Source organism: Psittacula echo (genome assembly GCF_963264785.1).
Source record: "Psittacula echo genome assembly, chromosome: 7".
NCBI lineage: Eukaryota > Metazoa > Chordata > Aves > Psittaciformes > Psittacidae > Psittacula > Psittacula echo.
This window is the reverse complement of record NC_137740.1, coordinates 51,734,647-51,761,858: the sequence shown is the minus strand read 5'-3', so window position 1 is coordinate 51,761,858 and position 27,212 is coordinate 51,734,647. Positions and strand designations below refer to the sequence as shown.

At 43.2% G+C, this 27,212-nt stretch overlaps 3 protein-coding genes across 8 annotated transcripts in view; 2 read left to right on the top strand and 1 right to left on the bottom strand.

The window, feature by feature from the left end:
* Positions 1–2,574: 2,574 nt before the first annotated feature.
* CEP19 (centrosomal protein 19) lies at positions 2,575–6,399 on the bottom strand. 4 transcript variants are annotated; one of them, XM_080623917.1, is made up of 4 exons: positions 6,289–6,367; positions 5,787–5,853; positions 4,176–4,370; positions 2,575–3,907 (listed from the first exon to the last, which is right to left on the bottom strand). In XM_080623917.1, exons 2-4 carry the CDS (start codon positions 5,851–5,853, stop codon positions 3,546–3,548), a joined length of 624 nt encoding a protein of 207 aa, XP_080480043.1. In that variant the 5' UTR covers positions 6,289–6,367; the 3' UTR covers positions 2,575–3,545. The 4 variants fall into 4 exon arrangements, with proteins under 4 accessions (XP_080480043.1, XP_080480045.1, XP_080480044.1 ...); XM_080623919.1 differs by lacking the exon at positions 5,787–5,853 and having other exon boundaries at positions 6,289–6,399; XM_080623918.1 differs by having other exon boundaries at positions 5,091–6,391.
* Positions 6,400–6,651: 252 nt separating this feature from the next.
* Positions 6,652–13,263, top strand: PIGX (phosphatidylinositol glycan anchor biosynthesis class X; the record flags this gene model as incomplete). Of its 3 annotated transcripts, none has more annotated exons than XM_080623889.1 (7): positions 6,652–6,724; positions 7,095–7,158; positions 7,628–7,769; positions 8,688–8,901; positions 10,153–10,253; positions 11,165–11,365; positions 12,149–13,263. In XM_080623889.1, 6 exons carry the CDS (start codon positions 6,652–6,654, stop codon positions 11,321–11,323), a joined length of 753 nt encoding a protein of 250 aa, XP_080480015.1. In that variant the 3' UTR covers positions 11,324–11,365; positions 12,149–13,263. The 3 variants fall into 3 exon arrangements, with proteins under 3 accessions (XP_080480015.1, XP_080480014.1, XP_080480013.1); XM_080623888.1 differs by having other exon boundaries at positions 11,734–13,263; XM_080623887.1 differs by having other exon boundaries at positions 11,165–13,263.
* Positions 13,264–14,529: 1,266 nt separating this feature from the next.
* PAK2 (p21 (RAC1) activated kinase 2) overlaps positions 14,530–27,212 on the top strand; it is a 43,691-nt gene continuing 31,008 nt past the window's right edge. Inside the window, exon 1 of the mRNA XM_080622698.1 lies at positions 14,530–14,697. The gene's annotated coding sequence lies outside the window, so the exon portion shown is untranslated. The remainder of the gene's footprint in view (positions 14,698–27,212) is intronic.

The following is a 27,212-nucleotide window of genomic DNA, read 5'->3' as shown; positions in this document are numbered from 1 at the left end:
GGGTAGGGCTCCTGTTGAACCCGAGGGGCACAGACAGGAACTTCTCTTCCACACATGAGCTATCCACACGTGTTCTAAAAATAGAGGGGAAACATCCGACAGAAGTAGGTATTCAGGGTTTTTGCATTATTATGTAAATCTATAAATCTGATAAGCCAGAGACACATCTGGTATCTCTGCTGCCGGGTCTTAACCCCTTCACCCTCCTGCCCATCCCAAGGTATGGGTTTTCTTAGAGTAAAAAATGTATTTTGATATAAGAAGTCTTTATCTCAGATTCTGGAGCTAGCAACAGTTGGGAGATGGTTATTTGGGGTGTGGGGAGGACTGGAGTTACACTTTAGTGTAACAATGATGATTTGTTTTAAAATGTCATCTCTCATGGTGAATTAACTGGTTTCATTCTGTTTGACTTTTTTGAGCCATGCTGGAAACCCTGTAATTTTTCTTAACAGTACCATTTGTTAGGCAAAACTAACCTGTGGAACAGTCTGCCGTGAGATAAAGTTTTCCCTACAGGTATTTGAAAGTCTAGGTTTGCATTAGAGAGGATAAAAGATTGTGATGGGATGTGTAATGTCACATCTCTGGTTTTATTTGGGAACAGAGATGAGGAGTAAAATGGCTCTCAAGAATTCTACTTCCTTTCCATTGGGGGATTCCTGCAGCTTCCCAGACTGCTCTGCCCTGGGGAGGGAAGGGGGCTGATGAGCAGAGCCATGATGCACTGCCTCCTTGTTTCACTGTTAGAAATTTGGCTGGTTTTTGGAATATTTCTCAATCAAAATACCAACATCTCCAGAGTGCCTTTATGGTGGAGAACAGGGCTCTCAATACATTGATGCTGCCTCTTCTGGGTTGTAGCGACAAACTGCAGTGGGAGGGAGATGTTGGGCTTTCCAGGTGAGCCAGGACCATGTGGTTGACTTCAATGTATACATAGTTTGTAGCCCTGTTAATCAAAAATCTGTGAAGATGATCTGAGGTGGTATTCTAATGAAGTCCAGGCCTGATAACGGAGCTGAGCTCTTTAATGTCAGTTGTGGGATATTTACATATCTGTATGGAGCAGGCTGTTAGTTAAATATTGATTTAGCAGAGGAGCTGTATTCTCTTCCTGTTCGAGCTGACTGCAAACACTGTGCTGCAGGTGGTAGGGACAGGCTTGTTGAGTTTTCCTTTATTTTAATTTAGAAGCAGTTTAGTACGAAGGGCAAGGAATAATATTTAAACTTCAAGAAACAAAATACTGTTTTTCAAACCAAGTCCTATTTGGTGGCACCAAACCTCGCTTAAATCTGACCAAATCTTCAAGCAAAGTGGTAAAAGTGTGTGATGGAGAGATCCTGGCAGTAGAAAAATTGAAGGGGCATATTTTTAAAACTGCCCAAACCCAATTTGCAGTGTTTATTTCAGGATGCAGGAGCCTCACGCTGCTCCTGTTTTGTATTTGGCTTCACCGTTTCATTGTGATGAAGCAGAGCACCAGGGCTGGTTATCGCTTGTCACCCAAAGATCCTCTCTGCAAATCCCCTTGTGTCAGCTACGTTTTGTGCTTTAGTGTCTACTGTGGCCATATGGACATCTGTTTGACAGGAGCCTGTGACCCTCAAGCAGCTTGATGAGTCATGGAAAGAGTGAACTCACCCGTATAGAGTTAATCTGTCCTCTGATAGAGCTGATTTCTGCTTGACAGGCGCTGCTCAGTTACATAGTGTCTGACCTGGCTATTGAAACCAAGCAAACAGCAGAACACGGCTTGCAAAAGAGCTGTCTCTTAGGATGGAGGGGGAACATGGACATTCATGAGCTGTTACTCGTTTAGGCTGGTAAATACTAAAACTTCTGTATATCATTGTTCAATCTCTCTCAAGAATAATTGTCTTTTGACAGAGATGTGCACACTCAACAGATACAGTGTGCTTGGTAAAGCTGACTGTTCTAAATAATGCTGATTTCTTTAAGGGAAGAATGTATTTTAATTGTTTTGGTTTTCTGTTTGTAAGCATTTGCCTGGCTTAAGAACAATCATTTTCTAATCTGATGATGGCAAGTAGAAGTGGTTCAAAGTGCAAAGTTCAAAGGGTTTAGGAATAGTGTGGTCATACCTATGCTTCTGGTTCAGTAGCCCCTGAAATTTGTTTAGTTATTTATAGTCCTCCTCTTAGTGCATCAACGTATAGATTCAGCAGAGATGCAAGGGACTGCCCTATCATTTAAGTGAAGTAAATAATAAATAGAAGACCTTATAGCTTGGTGAATATTTGTTGTGGTTGCATATAAAGGAACAGAACCAGGTTGCTGTTGTTGAGGGAGCACTGATGTTGACTGCATAAGCAGTAGCATTATATGATGTTTTTTGAGCATTGTGGCAATCTCTTTTGGACAGATCCTCTTGTAGCAGTGATGGCCACCTCTATTCCCTGCTGTAATCCAGGTGACTACACATGCTATCTGGGGAAACAATTGTTTGTGGAAGTTGTAGTGGGTAAAATAAAGCTGGCTCATGATGAAATCCTCTTTAGTGTAAAAAATACCTTCGTTTCTATGCTTCGTAAGTTGCAATGGCTCATTGATTTGTAAGAGCAATTCAGGGTCTGGTTTTGATCTTCAAGCCCCTCAGGTGAGAGTGGAGCTTTTGCATGAGGCATTTTTCCTTCCACCTCCTGTGTGACTGTGATTGCTGTGGTCACCTGAGGTACATGTGTGCCTGCACACCTCCCCTTCTCCCTTCAATGGCAGCTCGGGGACATGGGACTGCAGAAGTCTTAGGTGAGCATTCTTTGCTCTGAAGTGCTTTCTGAGCCCATATCTCCAGAGCAGGAAATGTTCTGGTTGTCTCAAAGAAACCACAAAGAAAACAAAAAACCCCAAAACCTTCAAACCAAAACAAACAAAAAATCCAACAAAACAAACAATACCCCGCCCCCCCCCAAAAAAACAGCCAACCACTGTTTGTCCTTCCATTTCTTAAATATAACAATTTATAGTTGTGTAAGCTGGAAATTTAAGCATTGCTCAGGAAATGTGAGAGTAATATTCTGAATGAAATGTTGACTTATCCAGAAAGACTAATACCCACTTAACATTCCAGCAAGTAATAATAAATACCATACTTATACAATAAAGCTTTAACACTGCTTTCAAGACATAAATATTTAACACTTCATTTTCAGCCAATGCGGAATAGAAATGGCAGCAAGGCAAGCTTGTGATGAGGTTTTCAGCCAAAGCTGACTGAAATATAAACAAGTGGAAGATTAATAACTTAAAATTATTTTGGACATTTATACATAGGAAAAGATTAAAACCATCCAGTAAGTTCAGCTGTCCAATTTCCATTTCATCAGGTCTGGCTTCTTAAACAAAGTTCACTTAAACCTGGAATTACTGTAGCTCCTCAGGTTTTGGGTTTTTCGCAGCCAATGTCACATGCATCAACTGCATGAGCTGAAAACAATGTGACTGTGTACACTGACATCGTTCTCTGTTAGGACTCCAAGAATTGTCTCTGAGCTGTCCATCCAGCACATCTTTGTCCAGAATCAGATTTCTTCACCCGACTCCACGTCCCAACTACAGGATTCCAGCTGCTCATCCTTTGGAAACTCAACCTCAATGTCGTAGATGAAATCTGGGTCATCCTTCTTCTTCCTGTTCTTTTCAAAGAGCTCATCCATGATCCTCTTCCTTTTGTCTAGCTCCCTGTCATCCAGTTTGTTCATATCCTCTTCTGGGTCAATGGCCTTTTCCTGCCGAAACTTTTCCAAGCTCTCAGCCAGGCTCTCTCCTCTCAAATGACCCTTCAGCAAACTGTACAGCTTCTGCAACTGACACAGTGAGACTCCTTCCAGGTAAGCCTTGTGCCGAGAGTTATTCTTCAGCTGCTCAGCAGCCATGCTGCAGTCTAAAGAGAAAGCCATCATGAAGACTTACAGGTATCCTCCCAAACCCTCATGAGTGAGATGTCCAGACTTAGCAGAGCCACGACCGAGGTTAAGACGTAGCCCTGGGCTTCTCAGGGGAGACAATGTTACCCCAAAACAGCCCCTCTTTGCACTCCCTGCATGCTGGTAAGCTACCCAGTGGCTACTAAAAATGCTATTACCAACTACCTGTTGCTCTCACTGTGTCTGGAGGGGAAAGGGAGAATGCTACAAGTAAGCACACCACACCTGAGAACATGGAGAAATTCCTGACAGGCATGATCCGCTGGCGAGTCTTATCCTTGCTGGCTTCTGTGTAGATCAAGATAATGGATGGAGGCTCAAAGCAGACGCCACACTTCTTTGCAACATAAGTCATTCCAGTTCTTCCTGCTGGCTGAAGTGTGCTCAGCTTTATGAGAGATGTCTTCAGCAATGTCCAAGCTCACCGAAAAATGGGGAAAGAAAAAAGGGACAGAAAGTGTGACTTAGTACTGTTATTTTTATCAAGATCAGAGTGGTACAAAATCAGAAAACCATGCAGCCAAGGTGTAAGTTTCCCCAGTTTCACTGGAAGCTGAGCATGTCTCTACGTGCTCTGTAGCCCAGTAGCAGGGTGCAGAATGATTCCCAACTGCTGGTTAAGACTTCTGTCACTGCTTGGCTGGGATTACCTTTTAGTCTAACAGCTAAGTACTACACAGTCAAATGTTAACTAAAGTATGTTTGGGTTTTTTTTTAATACTTAGTCCTTTTTTAAAGTGAAAAATGTCATAAGATAGTAAATCAACATATTACAGTTTCTTCACAAGCAGTGTTTACTGCATGTTATATCCATTGCTCTGGAAAGCCAGGAATTGCTTACCTACCAAACCCTACCAAACCCTTTGCTGCTCTAACCGCCAGGCTTTTAACTTTGCATTGCCCTGTAGTTCACATGGAAGCTCCATGTGTGACGTCAGAGAGAATCTGACTTTTCAGTAATGATATAACAATACCGTTTTGCTGTCAGGTTATCTGAGCCTATTTGAAAAATATATCTTTAGAAAAAATGCGGGTAACACAAAAATTTGAAACGTCCTGGAACTCCACTGAAAGAGTTCCCACAAAACTAACCTGAATATTGCAGGAGATGCAACAAAGACAAAATCCTATTATACATACTTGGATTTGCTGTGAAAAGATACAAACTGACTGATATGTTTCAAGTATCATTTTTGTGTCTCTGTCACAAACCTGGGGATATCATACTCCTTATTTCATACGGTAAGGGAGAACCTATCAGTGCGTTAGTTAGCTATGACATGAAGAAGGTTAGGAAGTTAATCCATCATCATCCTTTTTAGGGTTATCTGAAGTATTCTGTCTTGCAGGAGGAGAGGGGAATGTTCATCTGACTGGCAGCAGCAACTTCTCTTTTTATGCATTATTGCATTTGTCTGTACCCAAAATGCTCTTGAGAACAACTCGGTGTCAGCTCTGCTCTTGGCTTCATCCTCGCTTTGAGTCAGATAAAATGTTAGAGGAGACTTAAGGATCTAAATCTGCTGCAGATCCTTCGTACCCAGTGTAGGGCACCAAATAACACCAAATGTGTTATTTTTCTTCTGGTTTTAAATAAGTGAAAATATTCCAAATGTGAAGGTTATCTCCTCCAACTGCCCTACAGACTGCAGTAATAAGAAATTTTACCCCCCAAAAAAATAACGTATGTCTCCACATCAAGAAAAATTGTGTTCTTCTTCAAAAGTTTACTGCAAAGTGGGGTAAAAACTCTTCCTTGTTAAAAAAAAATATAGTAAAGAGTTCAATTGTCCAATAATATTCTCAATACTGAAAATTTACTGCAGCTGCTTCTACCTTTTGCTTTTAAATAGTTCTGAGTCAGGCAGAAAAGCAGAATTCTCTCAAGAGCCACTTTTACCATCTGAAAATGAGAAATGATGCTTCAAACTGAGCTGAAATAACTTTTTGAAGGGTCACTGGTGATCATTAGAGTGAGTCTCCACCTCTGAAATGGGAAAGAAATCCTTAGACAAGAAATACAAACATAAGAAGCTGTTTGGATCCACGTAAAAGAGGAGAAAGAGGTTTCATATCACTAGGTAAGGCAAGCAGTAGACCTCTGCTACCAGGCGTGAAAGACTGGCTTCAGGAGCTCTGAAACACAAACAGGTGAGTGTTTTTGACCTGCCAACCTCTGTGCTGCAGAGGTCTACTTTTGCAGTTCAAAACCCGCTTTTCTATCGCTTGTTTCTGCCAGATGAATAATCCATCGGGGTGGAAGCCTAAACGTTGAGGGAGAAGAGGTAAGCGGGGAAAGATGGGGCTCGCCCTTCCGCCTCTCGCCCCTTCCCCTCACCTCGGGCAGGAAAGCGTTCCGCGGAAGCAGCGGCCTTCTGCCGGCGCAGGAGACGAGAGGCGGCGGCCAGGGCGGGCCCCGTATCCACGGTCTCCGTGCTGTGGTTGCCATGGCCCCCGGCGGCGAAGGCCCCCTCTGGGCTGCCGGATTTAGCGCCTGCGGGATGCCGCAGCTCTCGGCTGGCCCCTACCGCTGGAGATCCCCGCAACAGGTGAGAACAGCGGCGGAACTGAAGCGCCGGGGCAGAATTTAGCGGTGAGTCCCGCTGTCGCCGCGTAGCGAGGGGCAGGTATGTCCTCTGGAATCAGGCGGGCTCCGTGGGCGCTCGGAACGGGAGTCAGGCCGTGTGGAGCGGGCCTCGCAATGGCTGGCTGCCTGCGGTGGTGGGGAGAGGCGCTGCTCAGTGCCGGGCTGGCCGCGTTCCTCTGCGCCCTCCGTAAGAGCCGGGCTGGCTTGGGCGCGAGGCAGCAGCTCCCCGTTGTCCCTGCCGAGGGTCGGGGGTTAGGCGGGAGCATGGGAAGCTCCTTTCGCTTCCTGCTGCTGCTGGTGCTGGGGCTGAGGGAGCCGGCCGGGCAGCCTCGGGCCAGTGCAGAAGTGGTGGAGGCTCGTCGAGCAGTGAGCTAATAAACTTCTGTTGTTGGTCTCAGTGAATTGCTGTTACCCCTCTCTGTGAGAGATTTTGCAGATAGTGTGCTTATAGTTTATATTTATACGTACACATGTATTATATTTTGCTTGTTAAAGTTGTCTGTCCGTGTGATAATGATGTGTGCTTATGCTGTTACTTGTTCATTCTGTGCTCTTAGGTGTGCAGGCTGTTTGTGAGGGTGCCACTGTCACACAGGAGCTTTTGAAAGAGGGGTTTCACAGGTAAGGTGTGAAAGCTGCATCAGAATAATGTGCAGGGTAATTTTACCTGTGAAGAAGCTTCTCTTAATTCATGCATAGTTGTATCCGTGCACTGAGGTGTTGATGTGTAGGCATGGTTAGGCACTAGGATATATTAGCATGATCAAGTAACTGACAATTGCAAGCTATAGTGGAGGAGGAATAGGAGGTGCTTTTCTGAGAACTGTGGAGGCTGCTGGTAGTACTGAGGCGTTAACAAAGAAGCAAAACTTCATTTTGGTTATGGATGTGGAGTTAGGGTGAACTGCCTCATCCTAACTAGAGAAGCACAGCATGGCTCGAGAGGGATCCATTTCTGAATTGATTGCACATAGTGAGAGTTGCAGCTCGTTTCTGCACATTCGAGAGTATATTTCTTGTGGGGGGAAAGAGGGGTTGTCATCTTTTGAAGCATGGGTATAAATGTTTTGCTTCTGTTGCTTGTTTTAAGGGACCTGCTTTTGAAGGTAGATCTTGGTGTAGTGGGGGAGCATGCAGGAGGATGCACAGTGGCAGCTAGGACTCATCTTCCACCAGGAATCTACGTGGATCCCTATGAGCTGGCATCACTACAGCAGCACAATTTAACAAAGGTAACAACCTCAAAGCTAAGACATCTGGAGGTGCTCAGATAAGGATGCTCAGGAAGTTGTAATCTCTGGTCATCTGGCTCATTGAACCAAGGTCATGAACTCCTTTTCCTGGAAGGAGGTGCCATGCAGTATCATCTTCATGACATCTCATTGTATCTCTTGGCTTGATCAGCATCACCTGGTGCTCAAGAGTATTTTATGTTGTGAGAAAACTCATGGGTTGAGATAAAGACAGTTTAACAGGTAAAGCAAAAGGCACACACACAAGCAAAGCTAAACAAAGAATGCATTCAGTATTTCCCATGGAAAGGCAGGTGTTCAGCCATCTCCAGGACAGCAGGCCTCCATGACATGTAACCGCCACTTGGGAATACAAACACCACCGCTCTGTCAGTCCTCTTCTTTCTTCCCCAGTTTTATATGCTGAGCATGACACCATATTGTATGGAATATCCCTCTGGTCAGTTGGGGTCAGCTGTCCTGGCTGTGTCCGCTCCCAACTCCTTGCGCACCCCAGCCTGCTCGCTGGTGGGGTGGTGTGAGGAGCAGAAAATGCCTTGACTCTGTGTAGGCACTGCTCAGCAGTAATGACATGTCCCTGTGTTATCAACCAGTTTCCAGCACAAATCCAAAACGTAGCCCCATACAGCTATTATGAAGAAAATTAACTCTACCCCAGCCAAAACCAGCACAGGACAGAATTTTCTTCCTGACCATGAAATTAGGCCCAGTGTTAGAAAACAGAGTAAGGAAAATACTTTTTCCTTCTGTTGCTGCAAGTAGGTCACTACAGCAGACAGTGGCGTCGTAAATCCCAGAATCATGCACAACATGTGCATATGTTATTTTTTATCTGTTGTGGTTTAAGCACATCTCTCTTTTGTGGGGAGTCTGATCTGTATCTTTCTTTACTTGCAGGCAGTTCTGATTCCTGATGTTGTTGACTTGGAGGCTCCTGAGTACTTAGCCACAGATCTTCTAGTTCTGCTGTACCTGGAACCTGACCCTTGGTGTTCTCACTGCTTTACAGCTACCTTGCCTGTGCACAGCCGGTACCACCGGCCGGCAGAAGACAGTGAGGAAGCATTGGTTATTCTGAAGAGCCCAGAAGTACTGGTCTGCTGCTGTGACAGTGAGATTCTTGTTACCTGTTCTACTGGGGAGAGAGGAGTAACAGTGGGCAATATGGAGGTTGGAATCTGGTTCTGTATTTGTCTTCTGGAGATGGAGCTCTCAGTAGTCATGTGAACATGAAGGGAAGATAGCGGCCCTGATAAAGACCCCCATTCTTCCCTTTTGAATGCTGCTGCTGCCTGACCAAAGGCAGATTAATTGTTAATGCACTTCTTGGTGTTGTGCTGCTGCTGTTGTACCATTGTGCTGTAGCAGGCAGCACTGGCAGTTGATTTGTTTGTCACAATCCTTGGCTTGTGAAGAGTTGGGTGCTCGCATGGCTTTTTCAGTGTTTCTCTTGGCAGCTGAACCCATGCAGGACTTACTTAATATTCACTGTCAGGTATTTAGAGTAATCAGTGTATTCTGATGGTTTGTAACACTTCCTGCATTCCCTGCATGGTAAGGGAGGGATGTAGAAAACTCTGTGCCTGAAGGTTAGAATGGTTGGAGTCTCAGACTCCTGTGAAACAAGAACCTGATATCCACTGACAGTATTTTAAATTACATGGATAATGAAATCCTAGATTTTTGCTACAAATTGTATTTCCTTTCACAAAATCATTCTTACTTGCTGCCAAGTCAAACGTGCTAATGACTCTCAGCTACTTTATCATCATTTGCGCATTATTTGAGCAATAATTTTCTGGGATAGACTTAAGGGCAGGGAAGACTGCCTGGTCAATTAAAAAGGGTATGAAGTCTTCCTATTTTTCTGCCACATTTACTACTTATGTAAATAGTAAATAATAAAAAATAAAACATATTTATTTTTCATATGAAAGCATTTGAAGTGTTGGAGGAGAGTTCGTGCATGTGCCAGCACGAGGCCAACAAGAAATTAAAGAATGACTTTGTTTTGGGGGAAGAGAAATAATAACTGTATGGCTGAAGTTGAGGGGTCTACAGGCTAATGATGAATTCTTTGTCTTGTTAAGGATGGAAGGGCCAAGATACCACACAGGTGAAATTGTTTCTTGGGTACTACTGTATTGGAAAGAGTTGCAAAGTACACGAGGAGGACTGGCCAGTACCACTGACTGTGCAGATTAGTTAGCACATTTCTGTCAGTGCTTTTTCACCTAGTGGCTTTCAGGGATTAGATTCTGTCAAGCTGTTGTGGAGGAAAGATACCTCATTTGGAAAAGCGTTGCAGACTGTATTGCTTCATCCCACATGGATCTTGCTGATGCATTAACATCTTCTGCAGATCACCTGCCAGCAGAGTGTTGGAAACCTGCTGAAGTGGAAGCTGCCTGCTCAGGCAAAAATGCTGGCCCCTGTCAGTGGTACAGTGTAACACACAAGTCTGTGAGTTCTTATTTCTGTGGGAATTCTTGCTTCTAACAATTGCTGCCTTTTCTTTTTCCTTGTGAATAGCAACTTCCATAGCACAGGAACTAATCAGTAAAAGACTAGTTGTGCAATTCCCTCTTAGGGAAGCTCCTTTCTTCCTTTCTGATTGGCTTTTAGTGGAGGTTATCCTGCCCTTCTGACATACTTGTAATAACTCTGCTTTTCTGGTCTTTATGATGAGCACATCCTCCCCTTTTTTTTTCCTTAATAGTTAACTTGGAATTCCAGGATATAATTGGCACTGGTCAAACTAAGAAAAGTCTTTACAACATAGGTGCTTCAGAAGAGTAGTGAAATGGAAAACTACTTTATACCCAAACTAAAGGAGGAGTAAAACTGCAGAGATTGACGGGACGGAATAGCATCTTAAAAAAAAAAGGTCACTTCTATTTGATTGGTTGTTACCTGATTGGCTCAGTATCTAGGAAAACACATAGTCTCTTTATTCTAGGTCAAAACCAAGGAAAGTGGGATCTGTAGTGTTGTCAGCAACTGCCTTTGATACTCAAAAGGGTTGCAGTAGCGAAGAGATTCAGAAATAAGACTTCATTTGGCTCATAACAAATTTCTTGGTTTTGTAACAACACATCACACATCAAAGAGAGAAACCAAATAGTTGTTCACCTTGGAGAAAATTGGCTTCTTGGTGGTCGGTGAAATGCTCATAAATTGATTTTGAGCAGATAAATTTATTGTGCTTTGTACTGCAGGAGCAGCTGGGGCTCCATTTGCTGTAAACAGTTTTCATTTTGAGTCCCAGAAGAAGCCTTAGGAAAGGGCTAATTAAATATATTTAATAATCGTCCAAGTTGCAGTCAAAATATATAGCTTGTTAAATGTGGTCATCCATTTATTTTTCTTTTTAGGCACATGAGGAATCCATTCTGCAGGTTCCAGTGGGGCTCAGGCAACATAGTTCCATGGTGTGTGCTGTGACTCTTCTTGCCACAGTGCTCTGTTCCAGTCTGATTCTCGCAGCCGTGTGCAAATATGGACAATTCTCTGAGGTGACCTGCTCAGAATAAAGAAATATGGAATGACTGACCTCCATCCAGCAAAACTTAAAAGTATTACATCTGCTTCCTAAATGAATCCTATTTTACTGTTATTTCGATATAAGTAATGTGCGAGGGTCCCATAATGGGTTATAATCATTTGGCCCAGTTCTTACAAACACCTTTCACACACCAGAACCTGTGGTGTGTTCATACCCATAGCCTGTGGGTATGAGAAACATCAACTAGTCATTAAATTTCTGAATTTTAAGCTCGTTGTCCAGATGTGTTATGTATGAATTTGCGAAGAGACATTCTGTGCTTGCAGAAGGCTTAAATAATCTCTCCCATTCTAATAACTGGGAGCGATTAGTTGCTCTTGGTCAAATTGGTTTAGAAAGAACTTAGAAAACTTGAAAAGAAATTTCACTCTATTTCAGAAGTGGGAAGAAGTAACCCTTGGAAGATAAAAACTGGTGAAAAGATACTAAGTAGAAGCAAAAAAAGACTTGCATTGGGCTGTCAGAACAGCTGATAAATACAAGGAAATGGGAAGGAAAATACTTGACGGAAACCCCGTGTTGCTCTGGATTGACAGAAGGGGTCGGCTGCTGTTTCTTCTCGTTGTCAGTAGGGGGCATTATGAGTTTACGGTAACTCCTGGGACTGTTGGTGGAGAAAATAGGTTTTATTTTCTATAAGCCGAGAGTAAGTCAGTAAAAGCAGGTGATTTTTGGGAGAGTGTGTGTGAGGGGATGAATGAAAATTCTGGTTTTCAAATTCTGTCCTCTTTTGAGGGCTCACTGTGCAGCCAAGGCTTCTCATCATCAGAATCGGCCTTTCATCACTGTCCAGCTGTAGGTTCAGGATCCCTCGGGCATCTTTCTTCTGCTTCTGCTGAATTCAATAGAGAGCTCGTCTTGTGACTTCGCCCACGACAGGTTGGCAAGTGCTCTGACACTGGGCTCTTGTTTTCCCTCGACTGTGCTGAATGACGGTGGCTGCGCCAGTCCTTCATCTGCTACCTCAGAGGAGTCATGCTCTGCATCTGCTTGGGGGAAGGGAGACACTGAACTGAACAATTGCAGTGAGATTTCGTGGCCTGTTTAACCACATCACAGTAGGGCTGTGGACCAGCGTAGTAATGCTTGTCTGCAAGTGGGATTTTTAGTTCCCTGAGTTGAGTTTTTACACTCTCTGTTACAAAGGTAAGTCATTCTGTGTTGCAGTCTGACCCTTAGAAAGGCAACATCTCAGGTTGTCACCCAGCTCTGGCAGGTCTCTTATCACCTGAAAGCTCATGGTTTCTTTGTTTGTTTGGTTTTGCTTTTTTTAACATAATACCAGTTGAGTATCACAAGTTGAGTTCCTTAGCTAAAACAAACTGCCTGGTATCATAGCCTAGTGTAAGAAAATATTAATATCTTTTGGACAAAGGAGAGAAAATACGGTAAGTGGATGACTTGGGAACCTGTACAAGTGAAGATGTGAGAATGGAAACCCACATTAGTGGTAAGATGCCATAGGAGAAACTGAGGCAGGAGGGGCTTGAATTACAGGGGGCTTGGCACTGTCAGGACTAAACAAATAGTTGACTTCAGAAGGGTTTAAAAGTGCACTAATAATTTTGGTTGGCATGTGGCTCAGTGTATGTAAAATACATGAAGATCCCATCAATAAGCTTTTCAGCTCAACTTGAGTAATTCTTATTCTGATCAATGTAAACTATGAGAGAAATCACAGAACTTCTCAATGGATGCTGGTTTTATATCTGTAACATTTGTATTATAAATATAGTAGAGAAGTTTTTGGGGTGGGTTTCTTGGTGGTTTTGGGGTGGTTTTGTTTGTTTTTTTTTTTGTTATTGTTATTTTGGGGGTTTTGTAAGTTTTTTTTTTCAAAGCTGTAAATAAATCTAATAACTCTTGTAAGCGTTAAGTATGAAGGAACTTGCCAGTTAAGCTTTCTTTCCCATACTGAAAATTGCTGTCATTAGCAGGCATGCCCTGATGGTGTGCCAGACACTGGAGGATGCAGGTGCCAGTCCTACAGGGATCACTTGCAGACACAGAGGATGAGCTGCAAAGCAGTTGTTGCCCTTTGGAAAAATCCTGGCAACTTTGGAGACAGAAATGAGTGAATTCTCAGCAAGAGAACACAGATAGAGAGGATGGACACAAACATTATCTATCATTAATGTGTGTAAGGCCTGAATCAGAGCAATGTAAGAAAAGGGGTAGGTAGGGGTGTTAAAGACCATGTTAGGAGTTAAGATTTTCTGAATCACAAAACAGCCTTCCTAGTTGGTTTAAAAAGATGTGCCTGGGGAGGGAGACAGAAGATTGGGAGGGGGGAAAGGATTCTGAGAGTGGTTTGTAGTGGCAGCTGACCGAGTTTAGGGGTACAAGGTTGAAGCAGCAAGAGGTAGGGAGACCTTACAGGGAAGGGAAGTGGAGCTGAGGGAAGTGTGAAGTTCAGAAACCTGCTGTGGTTTGTTGAGAGATACATGCAGAGATGAATTAGCAAAAGCTTGATCCTGGGAAGATCAACTATGGCATTGAGTCAGAATCGGAAAGTAACATAGCAACATGCAAAGAGAAGTGAAGATGATGGCTTTGCCTGTAGTAGGAAGCAGACCAAAGCAGTCTATACCAGCTTAGAGCAGGGTCACTCTGGAGTACTGTTCCTGAAAGAATGGGGCTGAAATAAGGCAGGTCTGTAGAGGTGAGTTTTCTGTGACCATTGCAGTAACTCTGCTGCCACCAGCCCTGTTCGCTCAGTAAGCCGGGGCAGACCTCAAGGAGCCACTGACACACAGATGAAACCATTGTGCTGTGCCAAACCAGTTTTCCTCTCACAAAATGAAGCACTGAGTTAATAATCTCAAATTTAAATGCCAGAAGATAGAAGCAAAGCATGAGGAAGAACCAGTTTACAAGTGCTCTGCTTCTGTTTTTCTAGTCTGGTGGGTTTCTGCCCTGCAGCTGGCTATAGCCCACCAGAAAAGAAGTCATGTATGTAAAGCCTAACGACGTGCCCCAAAACAGCCCTGCTGTGCCTTCGGCGTCTGAAGGCGGAAGCAGGCCCCGAGCACTGACGCCGCAGCCCCTCCTGCGCCCGTCCCTCAGCGGAGAGGCGGAGCGGCAGGACCCCGCCGCGGACACCCGCTTCCGGCGCAGGCGCGGCGCCCGCCGGGAGTTGTAGTCACCTGAGCGTCGCCCCGCCCCCGCCCGCCCTAGCGGGCTGTGGCCACGCGCGGCGGTTCCGCTTCCCCTCCGGCTCCTGCCGCCGCCGCTGCCGCCTCGGTGGGTCCCGACGCCGCCGCCATTGCAGAGGCGCCGAGTGGCGGCCGCGCCCCGCTCAGCCCGTCCGTCCTCCGAGGCGGCAGGCGCCGCCCCAGCCCGGTGAGTCCGCTCCCACCTGCCGGCCGCGCCTTCCGTCCTTTGTGGAGCCCGTCGGGCTGGGCCTGAGGCGGGCGGCGAACTCGGGGCGGCGGCTTCTCAACCCCCCCCGCCCCGCTCCCGCTTCACGGCGCTTCCGGCAGCGCGGGGCCGCTGTCCCTGCCGCGCCAGGCACCGAGGGCGGCCGGGCCGAGAGCGCCTCGCCTGGTCTGGCTTCAGCAGCGCGGTGGTGCGGGACCGGAGATCGGCCCCGGCTTCCTGCAGACCGTAGTGGGCCCCGCCTCGGCCCCCCGCCTCCGGGAGCCCGCCCCGAGGGGACTTGCCGCCTGGGGGGGCTGTTCGTGCTTGGGGGGCTGATTAAAACCTCGTTAGTCCCGGAGGGGAAGCAGCGGTTCGGGTATTGCTGTTACAAGTCCTTACGGAAAGAAATGTGGTGTTTAAGTAGCGAAGCGGAGTGCAGAGCCCTGCCCGTCCCGTGCAGCGAGTGCAGGCGATGCGGGCACTGCAGGTTGTTGGATGGATCGCTTGTCTTTGCTCTGGTACCTGCATTGCCATTAGCCCACGTCTTTTCGTGCCAGTTACAAAGTTACAAACCAATGCTTGGGTTTTTTTCTCCTCCCTGTGTTTTCTGCTTTATTTTTGTTACTGCTTTTGGTATTTATTCAGTCAAAGCCATGCTGGATGGTTTAGTTGTTTAATGAGAGGCTCTTCGGGGAGCAGCTGAAATCAAATAAAGTTGATTTTAGCCTGGTACGTGGGAGCAGCTGCCCAAAGGTTTGTTTGGGAGCAGAGAGTTCACCAGCTGGCTTTCAAGGAGCAGTCTCGCAATTTGCCTGTAGCCAAAACAAACCGGTTGGTTCACTGCTGCCTTACGATGAGTGAAGACAGTCCAGATACTGCAGTATTTTAATATTCGTTATTTTGGAGGTCTTGCAATAATAGCAATGTTAGGTGCAATTGAAACACAGCATTTTGTGGGGTTTTTAATTTTACTTATTTCCATCTTTCTCTTGTTTTGTCTTTTTTTATACTTGAAAAAAGGGAGCTGCTCTTGTGGAAGTCGAGGACCCACCTTGCAGTATGGAGTGTCCTCACAATGTGTTCTCAGGAATGGTACCCCCATAAAAAAAATGGGGACTAGCTCCTTCATTTAGGAGATGGAGGTGATTTAACTTGCAGAGATACTGCGGAGGCAGGCTAAGAAATACCCGTGTGTAGCCAAATGGGCTGTTGCAGTTTTAATGTTACTAGAGAACTGATGAATCAGTGATTTCATTCTTACAGACTAATGGGCTGAAAGAGAAGCAACATAGAAATGTAAAAAGGCGAAGCCTTTGTGTTATGAGTTTTTGAGCATAATCTTTTAAAATAATAGCATTTAAAAAAATTGGCTGAGTAATATTTTAGAGGAAGGAAAGCCTTACGCTAAAGTTCACTGATTGGATATTTCAGTTCTTGAGGCCGGAACAGAAATGCTTGAGAACAAGTAACAAATCTGTGTTGTTGAAGTTGGATGTGCTGACATAGTTGTTACAACAAAACTGATAGGCTATTAAATGGGGAATAACGCTTTTTGTGGATGTATCTTGCACTTTTAACACCATGCAATGTATTTTGGTGGATCTGAGGTGTGTGACAAGCATGGCAGCGTGTCACAGGCTGATTTACTGGGATGAAGCTTGCACAAAGTTAGATGTTGGACCTTTGGCCAACTGTTGGGGAGCTTCTTTCCTGAGGCACTTGCTTGTGTTCCCTCTCTGGGATGGATGCTGGAGTGGCTGGGTGAACGCTTTGCCTGTATATGGTAGGTCACATCCTGTGCTTGTTTTAAAATGTATCCTTTTAAAAACTCATGTGTACTTGTGTTGTTTAACTCAGCCTTTCAGTTGTGTTTAAGAAAAAAAATTACTCAAGCACCTTTGGTTTCTCAACAACTTCAGAATAAGTGTTAAGGGTATTGACGCTGCAGATTTTTGTTCTTGTGGTGATGTGAAAAGCCATGGGGATCCGAATCTAGGTCTGTGTGTTTTATTAACAAAAGATACTTCTGCTTCAGAGTCCTTGTATCAGTCGTTTGGTTTTGGTTGTTGGTTGGGTTTTGGTCATTTCTTGGTTGGTTTTTTTTTCTCCTTTACTATGTGTTTTTTTTTTTTCTTTTACATTTTATCCGTTTTCTGCATTAGGAGGTTTCTAAGGCACTGGAAGCCTCCCTGTGAGTTTTGTGCGAGTATATTCTTGTTTCTTACAACACACACATCTATTGACATGTCTGTGTGACAGTTACAAGAAAGAAAAAGCTATTTGTTCTGAAAACAACCCCTTCGTTACAGAGACACTGTTCTAGATGGCCAGGCCCAGTGATAACACAAGCAGAGATGCAAGTCCTGAGGTCAGAAATTGGGATGAAGGCAGAAAGCTTTGAAAGTGAGTTGACTCACCAAAACATCCAAGGATAGGTAGCAGAGGCAAGGTGATGGGGTGAGCAAGGGGAAGGAAAGGTCTGCAGCAGCCAGGCACCATATATTAGCATGCATCCTAATGTATTTGTGCTGACAGTTGGGAAAGGGCATCTGAGTTGCCAGAAGAAGGTGGTTGTGGAGCTTTCCCTTCCTTTTCTAGAAATGTAGTTGCCATGATCAGTTCTGCTCTGTTCTTGTGAAACCAGGGGCACTCTCTTGGACTTGGGGTGAGATTCAGAAAGGCTGCATCAAGCTCAATATTTAGTTTTCCAAGAAGGCACCTCCTTCCTTAAATCTAAATCAAATTTGTCTGTCTAGCTCAAAACTTGGAGAGAGCTTTGTGATTGCAGAATGTTGTCTTGGGGAGGTTTCTGTACCTGCTGTGGTAGTAACAGTACATTTTCAGTTAAGTTTTAATGTGATAAACGCTGAGGTTACCACTTGCTATGTGCAGTGCTGCTAAAGGTAGCTAATGGCACCCAGCACTTGAGTACCAGGCTGAGCTACTAGATCCATTCTCAGAAACGATGCAGTCCTCTTAATGCAGTGCTTGACTGGGTGCTGTGTTGATTCTGCCTCTTGGCAAGGTCAGTTTGACCATGGAGGAGGCTGCATCTTCTGCGAGCTTTCAGTATTTGCCGGACTTTGTTAGGCAAAAATCAAGTGTTTTCTCCAACTTGCTGGTATAGCAAGAACAGAGTGGAAGGGGTGCACAAGCGTGTGTGAGCAAGAGGGAAGCTCTGAACTCTTGGTGTAGTGTGGGGGCAGCCATGCTTGTGCAGGAGGGTGATAGGTAGTAGGTGGGAAGAGGAAAGGAGTCCAGGGTACTTGCCTTGTGGCAAAGGGCAAGAAACCCTTAGGCAAGGCACTGATTTTGAAGGCCTTTTAGCAAAGGAAACACTGCAGCGTTCCCAGAAGACCTGAGGATTCTTACTGTGCTTTGCTGTTAGGAATTATGGTGTCTTGAGGTTGTGATCTTGTAAGATTTTAGAAAGCTCTTATTTGTATTTAAATGCAGGTGGTAAAAGGCAGTAGGTGTTTTCAGGTGAGAATAAGAGATTTCCTTCTGACCTGCCTAGCTGGGGCCCAGGTTGCAAGTTGTAGACTGAGCTCTCTCTTAATGCAAGTCTTCAAGCCTTACTTCACCACTCAAGGTTTGCCAGATTTCAGAGCATGATTTTACCTGAAGTTGTGACTTACTTCAATTGGACAATATGCACATTAGTGCTTGTTATTTTGACTGATTAAGTGGATGGTGTCTGTCACTAAGAGCTGGAAGCACTGGATTTGGTCTCAATTCTGTATCTGACTTGCCAAGGTTTTTTTAAGTTGATCATACTATTTTCTCAGCTTCTTTCTATTTTCTCAGCTGGGAATGGGGATTAATCAGGCTCTGAGAGTGTCTCACGCAGCAGGTCAGGCAGAGATGTACATGTTAGGAACATGCCTTAAAATTGACATGAGTTTTATTTGTGCTGTTAAGTTTTGGGTAATTAAACACTATCTATGAATTCAAAAGGAGTTCCTCATGCTTTTGAAAGGCTGAGGTTATGGTATATTAAAACACTTCAGAAATTGCTGATGCTTCTTTTTATTTCTTTTTATTTTATTTTGTCAAATGGATGTATCTAACATGTTCATGAATTTCAAAATGCTCTTAAAAAATCTTCGCTTCAGCTGCTAATAATGTACTGGTGCTTAGAATTGTTTTAATTGAACACACCTTATTAGGGAAATATAATATTTTTAAGACTCCTGGAAAATCTTGGGTGCTTCATATAATAGATAGGTCGTTGTTTCCCAAAGTTAAGCCCAGCCTTGGTGTTGGTGTAGCTCTGGCAATAACAAGTTTGCACAAAGTTGAATGCTTAAAAAACATGAGTTTGCTACTGAAATACTTCATGTTGTCCTGGAAGACACGTGTTTACCTCTTGCCAACAACTGTATATATTTGACTCTTTGGTCAGGGCTGTTCTCTCTGCCAATTAGCAAAAATCATTTGCTATCTCTAAAGGAGTTATTTCTATAAGACAGGTTTAATTCTTTCTAATTCTGTAGTTTCATTTCAAAGAAAAGCAGCTGTAGGAAAGAACTAATGTGTTAGGGCAGTGGTGAGTGTGATTTAGAAGTGGTGTACTGTGTCAAGAAAGGGATTTAATATAATGTGAACCAGAATGGGAGCAGCTGGCAGGTGCATTAAGGAATGGAAAAACACTAAAAAGTTTCCAAGTCAACCTTTTTTCTTTCTTTTTCCTTTCAAGTTTTCTGCTTCCTGTTTGGGTGCTGGATATTTGACTCACTGTGTACCCGCAGGAGTGCGTAACTGTCAGCATATGTAGGCTTTCCCCTTGCTTCTCTAAGGAGCGAAGTTAGACTTTTATCCAACAGCATGAGGTTTATTTTAGAAACAAATGTAATACTTTACACTCCAAGTTGTATTCTTTATTTACAATCCTTCTAGAACTGTGTTAGCTAACAGGTATCTCTTTTGGACCTGCCTGTCTACTGCAAAAGGGCTATCCTCATTTAAAGGGTTCTTCTGGAATTTGGGCTTCAGAGAGAAGCCGGCTGGGCAGTTTCCTGTGGGAATAGCTCATTGGAAGGGATTGAACTGGAAATACACTTCAGTTTGTGTATTATCTGCTTTAGGATGTAAAAAAAAAATAATTAAGTTATATTAATGCTTTAAAGTGAACAACTTTTAAAATTCCAAAGCATTGCTGAAAAGGTAAAAGGAGAAAAAAGTGTCTTTCAGCTTTTAATTCTGTTTTAAACTGTTTGACAGATCAGGAATTTATAAAACAATGAATTAAATATTTTTGACCTTTTTGCCAGGATTCAGCACATCAGAATTGAGGAAAAACAATTTCTGGCCCAATTCCAGGTGCTGCTGAAAAGGGCCTCTTTGGAAGTTAGAAGGTCATGGAAAGGATCTCCCTCTCTTGCTACAGGCAGGTCACATCCGTCTGACAGCCTAGATCCGGGCTGCGTAAAACACTAATCGCAAACACTCCCTGAAGGTACTGGAGAAGGGGCCAAGTGGTGAGAACAGTCATCCGTGCAGGGTCTCAGCACACGTCTCTAAGTGCTCTTTTTGGCCATGGAAACGTTATTCTAAATGCGCATGTGGCATGGAGGATGTGATTTTAGTTTTGCAGGTTGTGTAGTTTAGGAATACGGAATGTAGCAATGGGGTTAGTGCTCAGCTTGGGCAACTTCAAAACATCTGGATCTTAGTTGAATCTTCTTCTGAACCTGGTTGACTTCCTGCATGATCTCGGGTGGCTGTTGCACTGTGTTTGCTTATGTTAGGTCAACAGGCTGATTGCTCATGAGATATTTAGTGGTTTATACTAGTGTTAAGTAAGCTGAGTGCTTGACATTAAGGCCATTTGACTGCAATGAATTTAGACCAGAAATAGGGGTGCTGCTTGATTTGACACCAAGGTAAATGTGAGAACAGCCGTTTGGGTTAGAGGGGGAAAGGAGAGGGTATTGTTCTCCCCAGCCCTAAACCAGTTGTTTCTACCCATTCTGATAAGCTGGCACTGCTGCATCCCTGAGTGTGGTGATCTGGGTTAGGGAATTAAATTGATGGGAAAGGAATCACTAATGTTAAACATGACTTGAAAATTCTGCTCAGTGATCTGACACTAACGGCCCAGTTTGTAGTAGCTGGAAAGCTGCATGTTTGGCTTTGTACCTTTCTTGTATGTTTCTGAGCTTTTGGGAATGTTACTTCAGATCAAACACAAAAGTGAACAAATGGGTGTTTATTTGTACATCTCGTCACAAAATCCTAGCATCATTTTCTATTGCATAGAAAATAGGTTCCTAATGTTCCCCCCTCCATGTATGAAATACTTGCTGTCACTATTACAAACATGAGTTATGTGAAATGTGTGATTTTTCAGAGTTGGGAGAGCATCACAAAGTGTGAAATACTTAGTCTTTTATGCTGTTGTCTTGCTTTTTCTGCTCAAGGATGCAAGTCAAGTTCAGGGTTTTCACACATGTTTAGCAACAGGAACAGTTAATTTTAATCTGGTGTGAACATGCTAAGACTCTTATATTAATGACCAAGCTTACAAATTAATTCTTAGTGGTAAAGAGGGCCTTGACAGCCACACTCAGGAAATTGATGCAAGTAACTCCTCCTGATTTTTGTTGCTGGCATGTTGCAAAGTAAATGGCAGAGCAATGAGATGAGGATTATTTCACAGGAACCAAGTATGTCTTGGCAGTGCTGTGACTCGTTGCTTTTGTGAATGCCACTTTTTCTTTCTAGCCCTTCTAGACCTATTTTATATAGACTAGATTTTGTATATGTGGTAGAGTACTGGTTTTGTGTTTTGGGGTTTTTTTAAGACTGGGTCAGTGTTGAGATTTTTTTATGTAGATTATTTTTCCAGGTAGCTGTTGGAAATGGAAAATAAAAATGCAGAATATTTCAGTATGGCTGGTTTGGATGCTCTCTTCACAAGCAGGGCTGTGTGTTCTAGTGAGTGGCTGTGATATCTTTAATCTTCTTATTTATTAATAATTATTGCCTTGTAAAATATTTTACTTCTGAGAGGCATAATTCTCATTCTCCTTGGCTTGTTGTGTACATGATGGACAGTCTTACAGTCTTTTTGCAGCACAAACAAACGTACTCATGCTTGGTAAAACTGGATTGAGTATTACTCATAGAAGAAGTTAAGGCACCTGATAAACCTAAATGATAACACATCCACAGCAATACTACTAGAGCTTGGAGCTCTGGTACTTTGGCAGTACTTTTCTCTCAGGTCTTATTTGGTGAAGTGATGGGTGATGGTTGTACTTTACTTCCTTATTCTTTCAAAGCCTATGGGCTGCAATGAGATGCCAGCTTTCTAAATTTAAGATTGCATCTTAACTGGAGAAATCTCTTTGTTTCAAGGATCTTGGTCAAGATTGAAAACAGATATAACTCTTGTTCCATGTCACTGATTAATGATTGTGTTTCCTATGCTGCTGAAAGAGCTTTCTCTTCCTAACCCTTAAAGTCTTTGTCATTTTGTCAAATAACTTGTCAGTCAACCTCAATGTTTGAGGTCTTAATTGTCCCTTTCTCTTGTTTATGTTTTTAATTTGCTAAATGAGGTACTGAATATCAATGCTTTCTCCTGGGCTTCACATTTGCTGCCCATGTGCTCATACATACCTGGTCAGTGGTGGATGATAGGCCATTTTCCAGTGACCAGTGTGATGGCAAGTGACTGCTCAAAGGGATATTTTGTGGGCTGTCTCTTTGTTGCCAAGTTTAATAGAAATCCTTATCTCTATTTTACTCTATTGAAATGGCTTACTGAAATTTGCTTCCTGTTTTCTTAACAGAATTGAAAGGATCTGAGAAAATTTTCCCTTAGATGAAAAACTCATGGAAAGTTGACCATTTCTAAAGGTATTATATTGAGGTCAACCTTTTCCATAGCTACATGAAATTTTATGAGAGGAAACTATTTTTTTTATTTTTATTTTTATTAGTTTTGAATTTTCATAATCACAGAATTTGTAAGTTTTCCATGCTCATTTGTTGCAAAAAAAAAAAAGTGTTATGTTCATACTTTCAGACTCACTGGTATTAGCTAATAGTATGGTAAATTAAAAAGAGGAGGCCTTGGTAGGTACAAAATTGTTGTGCTGAATCAGGCTGTCTGTGTCTCGCCCAAGGTTCTGACTGCAGTCTCAGTGGATATCTGCTTCAGTGTAAGGACTCTCTTAAATGACTTTTTGGAGGTGGGATGACTTGCTTCAGCTGCTGTCTGCAGTTATGTGGTTTTGCAGTAGCTCCAGATGAAGGAGTAGATTATCACAGAGTAATGTTTTACTGATACATCTTTCATTTTCTATGATTTAAGGCTCAGCTAGTGCTGAAGATTAATGTAGTGCTGTAATGCAGATCTTCAGTTTTTGTGTTGATAGCACAGCATGAGTGATTCCTTCCTTCTGTGGGTTTCTTTTTTTCCATAGATGATTATCATTCATCCCTTGAAATGGAATTAGAGACCCTCAGATAAGTGGGATATCTCTTATTTCTATTACAGTAAATAGCTTCAATTTTTTGTTGGAGTGGTAGTCATGTTAATGAGGACCTTGTGGATAGAAGCTTTCATTTCATGGGTGAGTTTTTGTGTGAACTTGCCTGGTGCAGAATTGGGGTGCTGCAGGGAATTCTTCTCATGTAGGAGTTTGAGTATTTGAAGAAGTCATTGTACTTGTGTCACATGGCACAAATGGAATATAATTCTACCAGGAGAAATTATCTCTAATTTTCTGCATGGTTTTCGGTTGGTTTTTGAGCGAGCTGTTGCCACGCTTATAGACTTTGCTCTTTCTGGCTGAATTTGTGTTCAGCATGGGTATGAAGAGGTAAGCGGCTTGAGCTTGGATCTGTTCACTGGTAAACTGTTCCAAGTGGTTGTGACCATCCAGGCAGCAGCCGCATGCTGTACTGATGTCCACTGGTGCACAATGTGGCTGGGAAAAGTGACTTGGAAGAGGCAGAATTTCCCATTGTGGCGTTCTGTGCCAGGCTAGTGCTGTCTGACAGCGCTGCAGTAAACTGAGGATTTGGCCTGCAGGGCTGTTGAGCTAAGCTGAGGTTACCACTATCTGCTAGCGTTAAGTGCAGTTGAAGCAAGTGTTGGCCAGCCACTGGAGAGAAACAAAGGGCTCTATTCTGTGTGCATATGAAAAAGATAGTTTTTCTGGAGGGAGGAGCTATTTTTCTCTCCTTTTCCCTTTGTCCTTTCACTAAGTATTCATTTTTTCTGTAGCTGACATTTGACAGCTCTACCAGTATGATGAGGAATGGATGGATCCGTTACTCTTGGATTCTTCCTTTTTCTGCTATCCTGGTATACAATGTGTGTTGTTTCTTCTCTTTCCAGTTAGCCCTGCATCTTTACTCTGGATGGGTAAGCTACGGCCTTTGTCTTGCTGTTGCCTATAGTATTTCCAGAGGTTAAAAAATGCCTTTTGCTTTCTATTAAAGTTACTGCTGATCTCTCCATAGTGCCAGTAGCCTGAACAGTTTTTCATCATTAGCATTGCTCTGCTGGGTGGTGATTGTGTAGGTTAAACAGCTGTGAATGCTGTTAGAAGTAAGTGCACCAAGCTATATAGGTACCTTGTGTGGGGTAGCCTTTATTCAAATAACTTCTGCTCTGGAATGTGTGATCCCTCCCTGTCTGTAAATGCCAGCTTTAATTAAGAGAGAATCTCAGCAATGAGATGCAGACTTCATTTTCTTTTTCTTCTTGTAAACTTTCCCTACTTGCCCTTTTCCCCATTCTCCTTTGATCTTTGTAAAACCTCAGCTCATGAAAATAAAGGCTGAAAAGTATCTTCTAGTTAGTGAAATATGAGTAAGCACAAACACCTTGAATCATGGATTTGCATGTGATGTGCATGCTGCAGGCTGTCTTGTCTGTCTTTAGTTGACTCAGGTTTTTAGGTAGGTAGAGGAGGGGTAAGTAATTTCCTTGTTGAAGGTTGAATAGGCTTTTTCAAACACCTTTGAGTACATGTTATCATTATGCAGCATTGCACAATAGTTCGTTGAAGGAAAACTGTGGCTGTGGGCTGTATAAAATGAAGTGTGGCCTGAATTCAGCTGGTAGGCGGTAACTAACCCAACCCTGCGGCAGAGGGTGGAAATGGGTCCTTCTTGGTTTAATTCCTCCTCCACTCTACTGCAAGAGGGCTGCCTCTTGGAGCAAGGTGAAACGGATGTCCATGGCTCTCAGCTCAGCAGTCTGCCTCATTTCATAGAATCACAGATTGGTTTGAGCTGGAAGGGACTTAAAGCTCATCCAGTTCTAGCCGCCTGCCACAGGCAGGGACACCTTCCATTAGAGCAGGTTGCCCCAAGCCCCTACAACCTGGCCTTGAATTTTTGTGTGTTGCTGTAATCAGCTGGTGATAATGACATTGTAGCCTTGCCGAGTGAGTTTTCCTGGCAAACTTGGAAAGTGGGAAATAAGGGTAGCTGGGAAATCACTTCTGAGGCCCATCTGGTACTGTTGCCAGTGTTTGAGCTGTTTCAGAGGTTATAAAGCAGCGAAGAGATTTCTGGTTCAGTGGTGATAAGATACACCACCACAGTTCAGAAGTGCCCAATTCATTTTGTGAAGCAGAAATGATGCTTTGGGTGGGAGTTGATTGCTATGCGTGGTTTAAAGGGAGAAAGTGGAGATGCATCACAAGACTCGGAGATGGCCACAGTATACAGTGAAGTATCATTAATTTGCTGAAGTTTTCTGTGCACTAATGGGCTTTTACCAAAACTCTTGCACAGCTTGTCTTTAGTCTGTCTTTTCTTATTTTTCCCTGTTGATGTCATCTTCAGTCACAAAATGTAGCTGATAATTAAGAAATTAAACACACACATGCAGAGTTAAAAAGGTCAAAAATTGAAAATCTGGGAGTAAAAAACCACCTTACCAAGGTTTCTGTTATTGCTGGTTTGCTTGGGTTTTTTTTTTTTCTGTATGTATACCAGCTTTGTGAATCTGCTCTTCCAGTTTGGAAGGCTGCCAGCGTCTTAACAGTGCAATCTGCTTCACTTGTCTTCATCAGTGATGGTATGAAAATTGTACTTTATCGTGCTTGTACTGCGGAGTGAGGATGACTTAGCTGTCGTCATTGGGTGGTGAAGAAGTTATGGCTGAAATACACTTGGTTGTGTTGGCTGTCTATGAGATGAGAAGGTGATGTCCAGCACTGGTCACTTCTTAGACTTAGAAGATGACTGGGATTGGGTTTTATTTTGAAAGAGACATTTTCACAGACTGGTTGTTTGTTTTCAGTGCAAGACTTTGCTCATCTGCTAAGTGCCTTAAGAAGTAAATAGTGGCTTTAGGTTGTAATGCACTTTGGCAATGTTTTCAAAGAATATTTTTCTTTAGAAGCCTTAGTAACCTTTTCAAATACCCCATGAATATGATATTTGTCTTCTGTAACTTGGTTCATGGTAAGCACACCTCATTACAGTTGTGGAGAGACTATTCCTTCTGAACAAAAGATAGTTTGCTTTCTGCTTTTTACTCTTCTTCACTTGTCTATTAGATGACAGATATTTTTCTCTGTACTGTGTTTTCCCGTGTATTTGTGTGATTTTTCTGTGCTGTGTTTTCCCTTCTGTTGTGTGACTCAGCAAAAATCACAAGGAAATTGAGGGGTCAGGAAAAGGCAAAGTGGAAAGAAATCAGCTGGATATGTTCTATGTGTCACCCAGTCTGATTCTGCAAGAGACTGAGGTTCTACACTGTCATTAGACTGGGAGTATTATGCCTTGTCTCTGTCACATGTCGCAGTAAAGGGAAGACAGCAAGAAAAGACTTGTTGATAAACTTCATGGTTGTAACCTTGCTCATTGAAGGAGGTATATTGGTGCTTATGGCTATTAATCTTGGGGAAAAAAAAAGATGCTGGCCATTTATTGGCTCCGTCAGTGGGTTGGCCTTACTGAGCAGTTGCTTAATGTGCACCCCTTTGTAAATCCTAACAAAAAATTAATGTTTGACAGGCTCAGAAATTTTTATTTCTATTTTTCAGCTATTTTCTCAACTGCATCATTTGAAGGGGGTATCTGGTTTGTGCTTGTAAATGAGAGAGAACCATACTTATTTGGAGTATCTTAGGTTAGTCTAATTTCCTCTCCCTTCCCCATAAAGGAAAGTTAAATAAAAATAACTGTTCGTTTTTGCAAGCGTGTGGTTTGGCGTTGACTGAACACTTTCAGACCCACTAAAGCTGGAAAGAGACGTTGCAGCAAGTCCAGTGGAGTTTGGTGCCTGCCTTCTTAGAGGTGGGGAGGCTTTGAGAGCTGCGTGTTGCGTTACAGCATCTGCACGTGTTTTTAATAACTGTAGGTGGAACAGATTATCCTCCTGGCTCTTAGTGGCCATTATCAAGGTTGCTCTTGTTCCTGCTTTTGCACAAGTCCTCTCTTGGCAGGCAGAAGATACGTGACTGCATTTGCCAAGTCTGTGAGAAAGTAATTCTTTGTCTGCCACTGCTGGATTGTTT

Bases quoted from the DNA above. Each gene is read 5' to 3' on its own strand.
- CEP19 (XM_080623917.1), bottom strand. From the start codon at position 5,853: ATGGTAAAAGTGGCTCTTGAGAGAATTCTGCTTTTCTGCCTGACTCAG. The intron at 4,371-5,786 runs GTAGAAGCAGCT...TTTTTCGGTGAG, and splicing joins GAACTATTTAAAAGCAAAAG to CTTGGACATTGCTGAAGACA. The intron at 3,908-4,175 runs GTGTGGTGTGCT...CTTTCTCTTTAG, and splicing joins GAATTTCTCCATGTTCTCAG to ACTGCAGCATGGCTGCTGAG.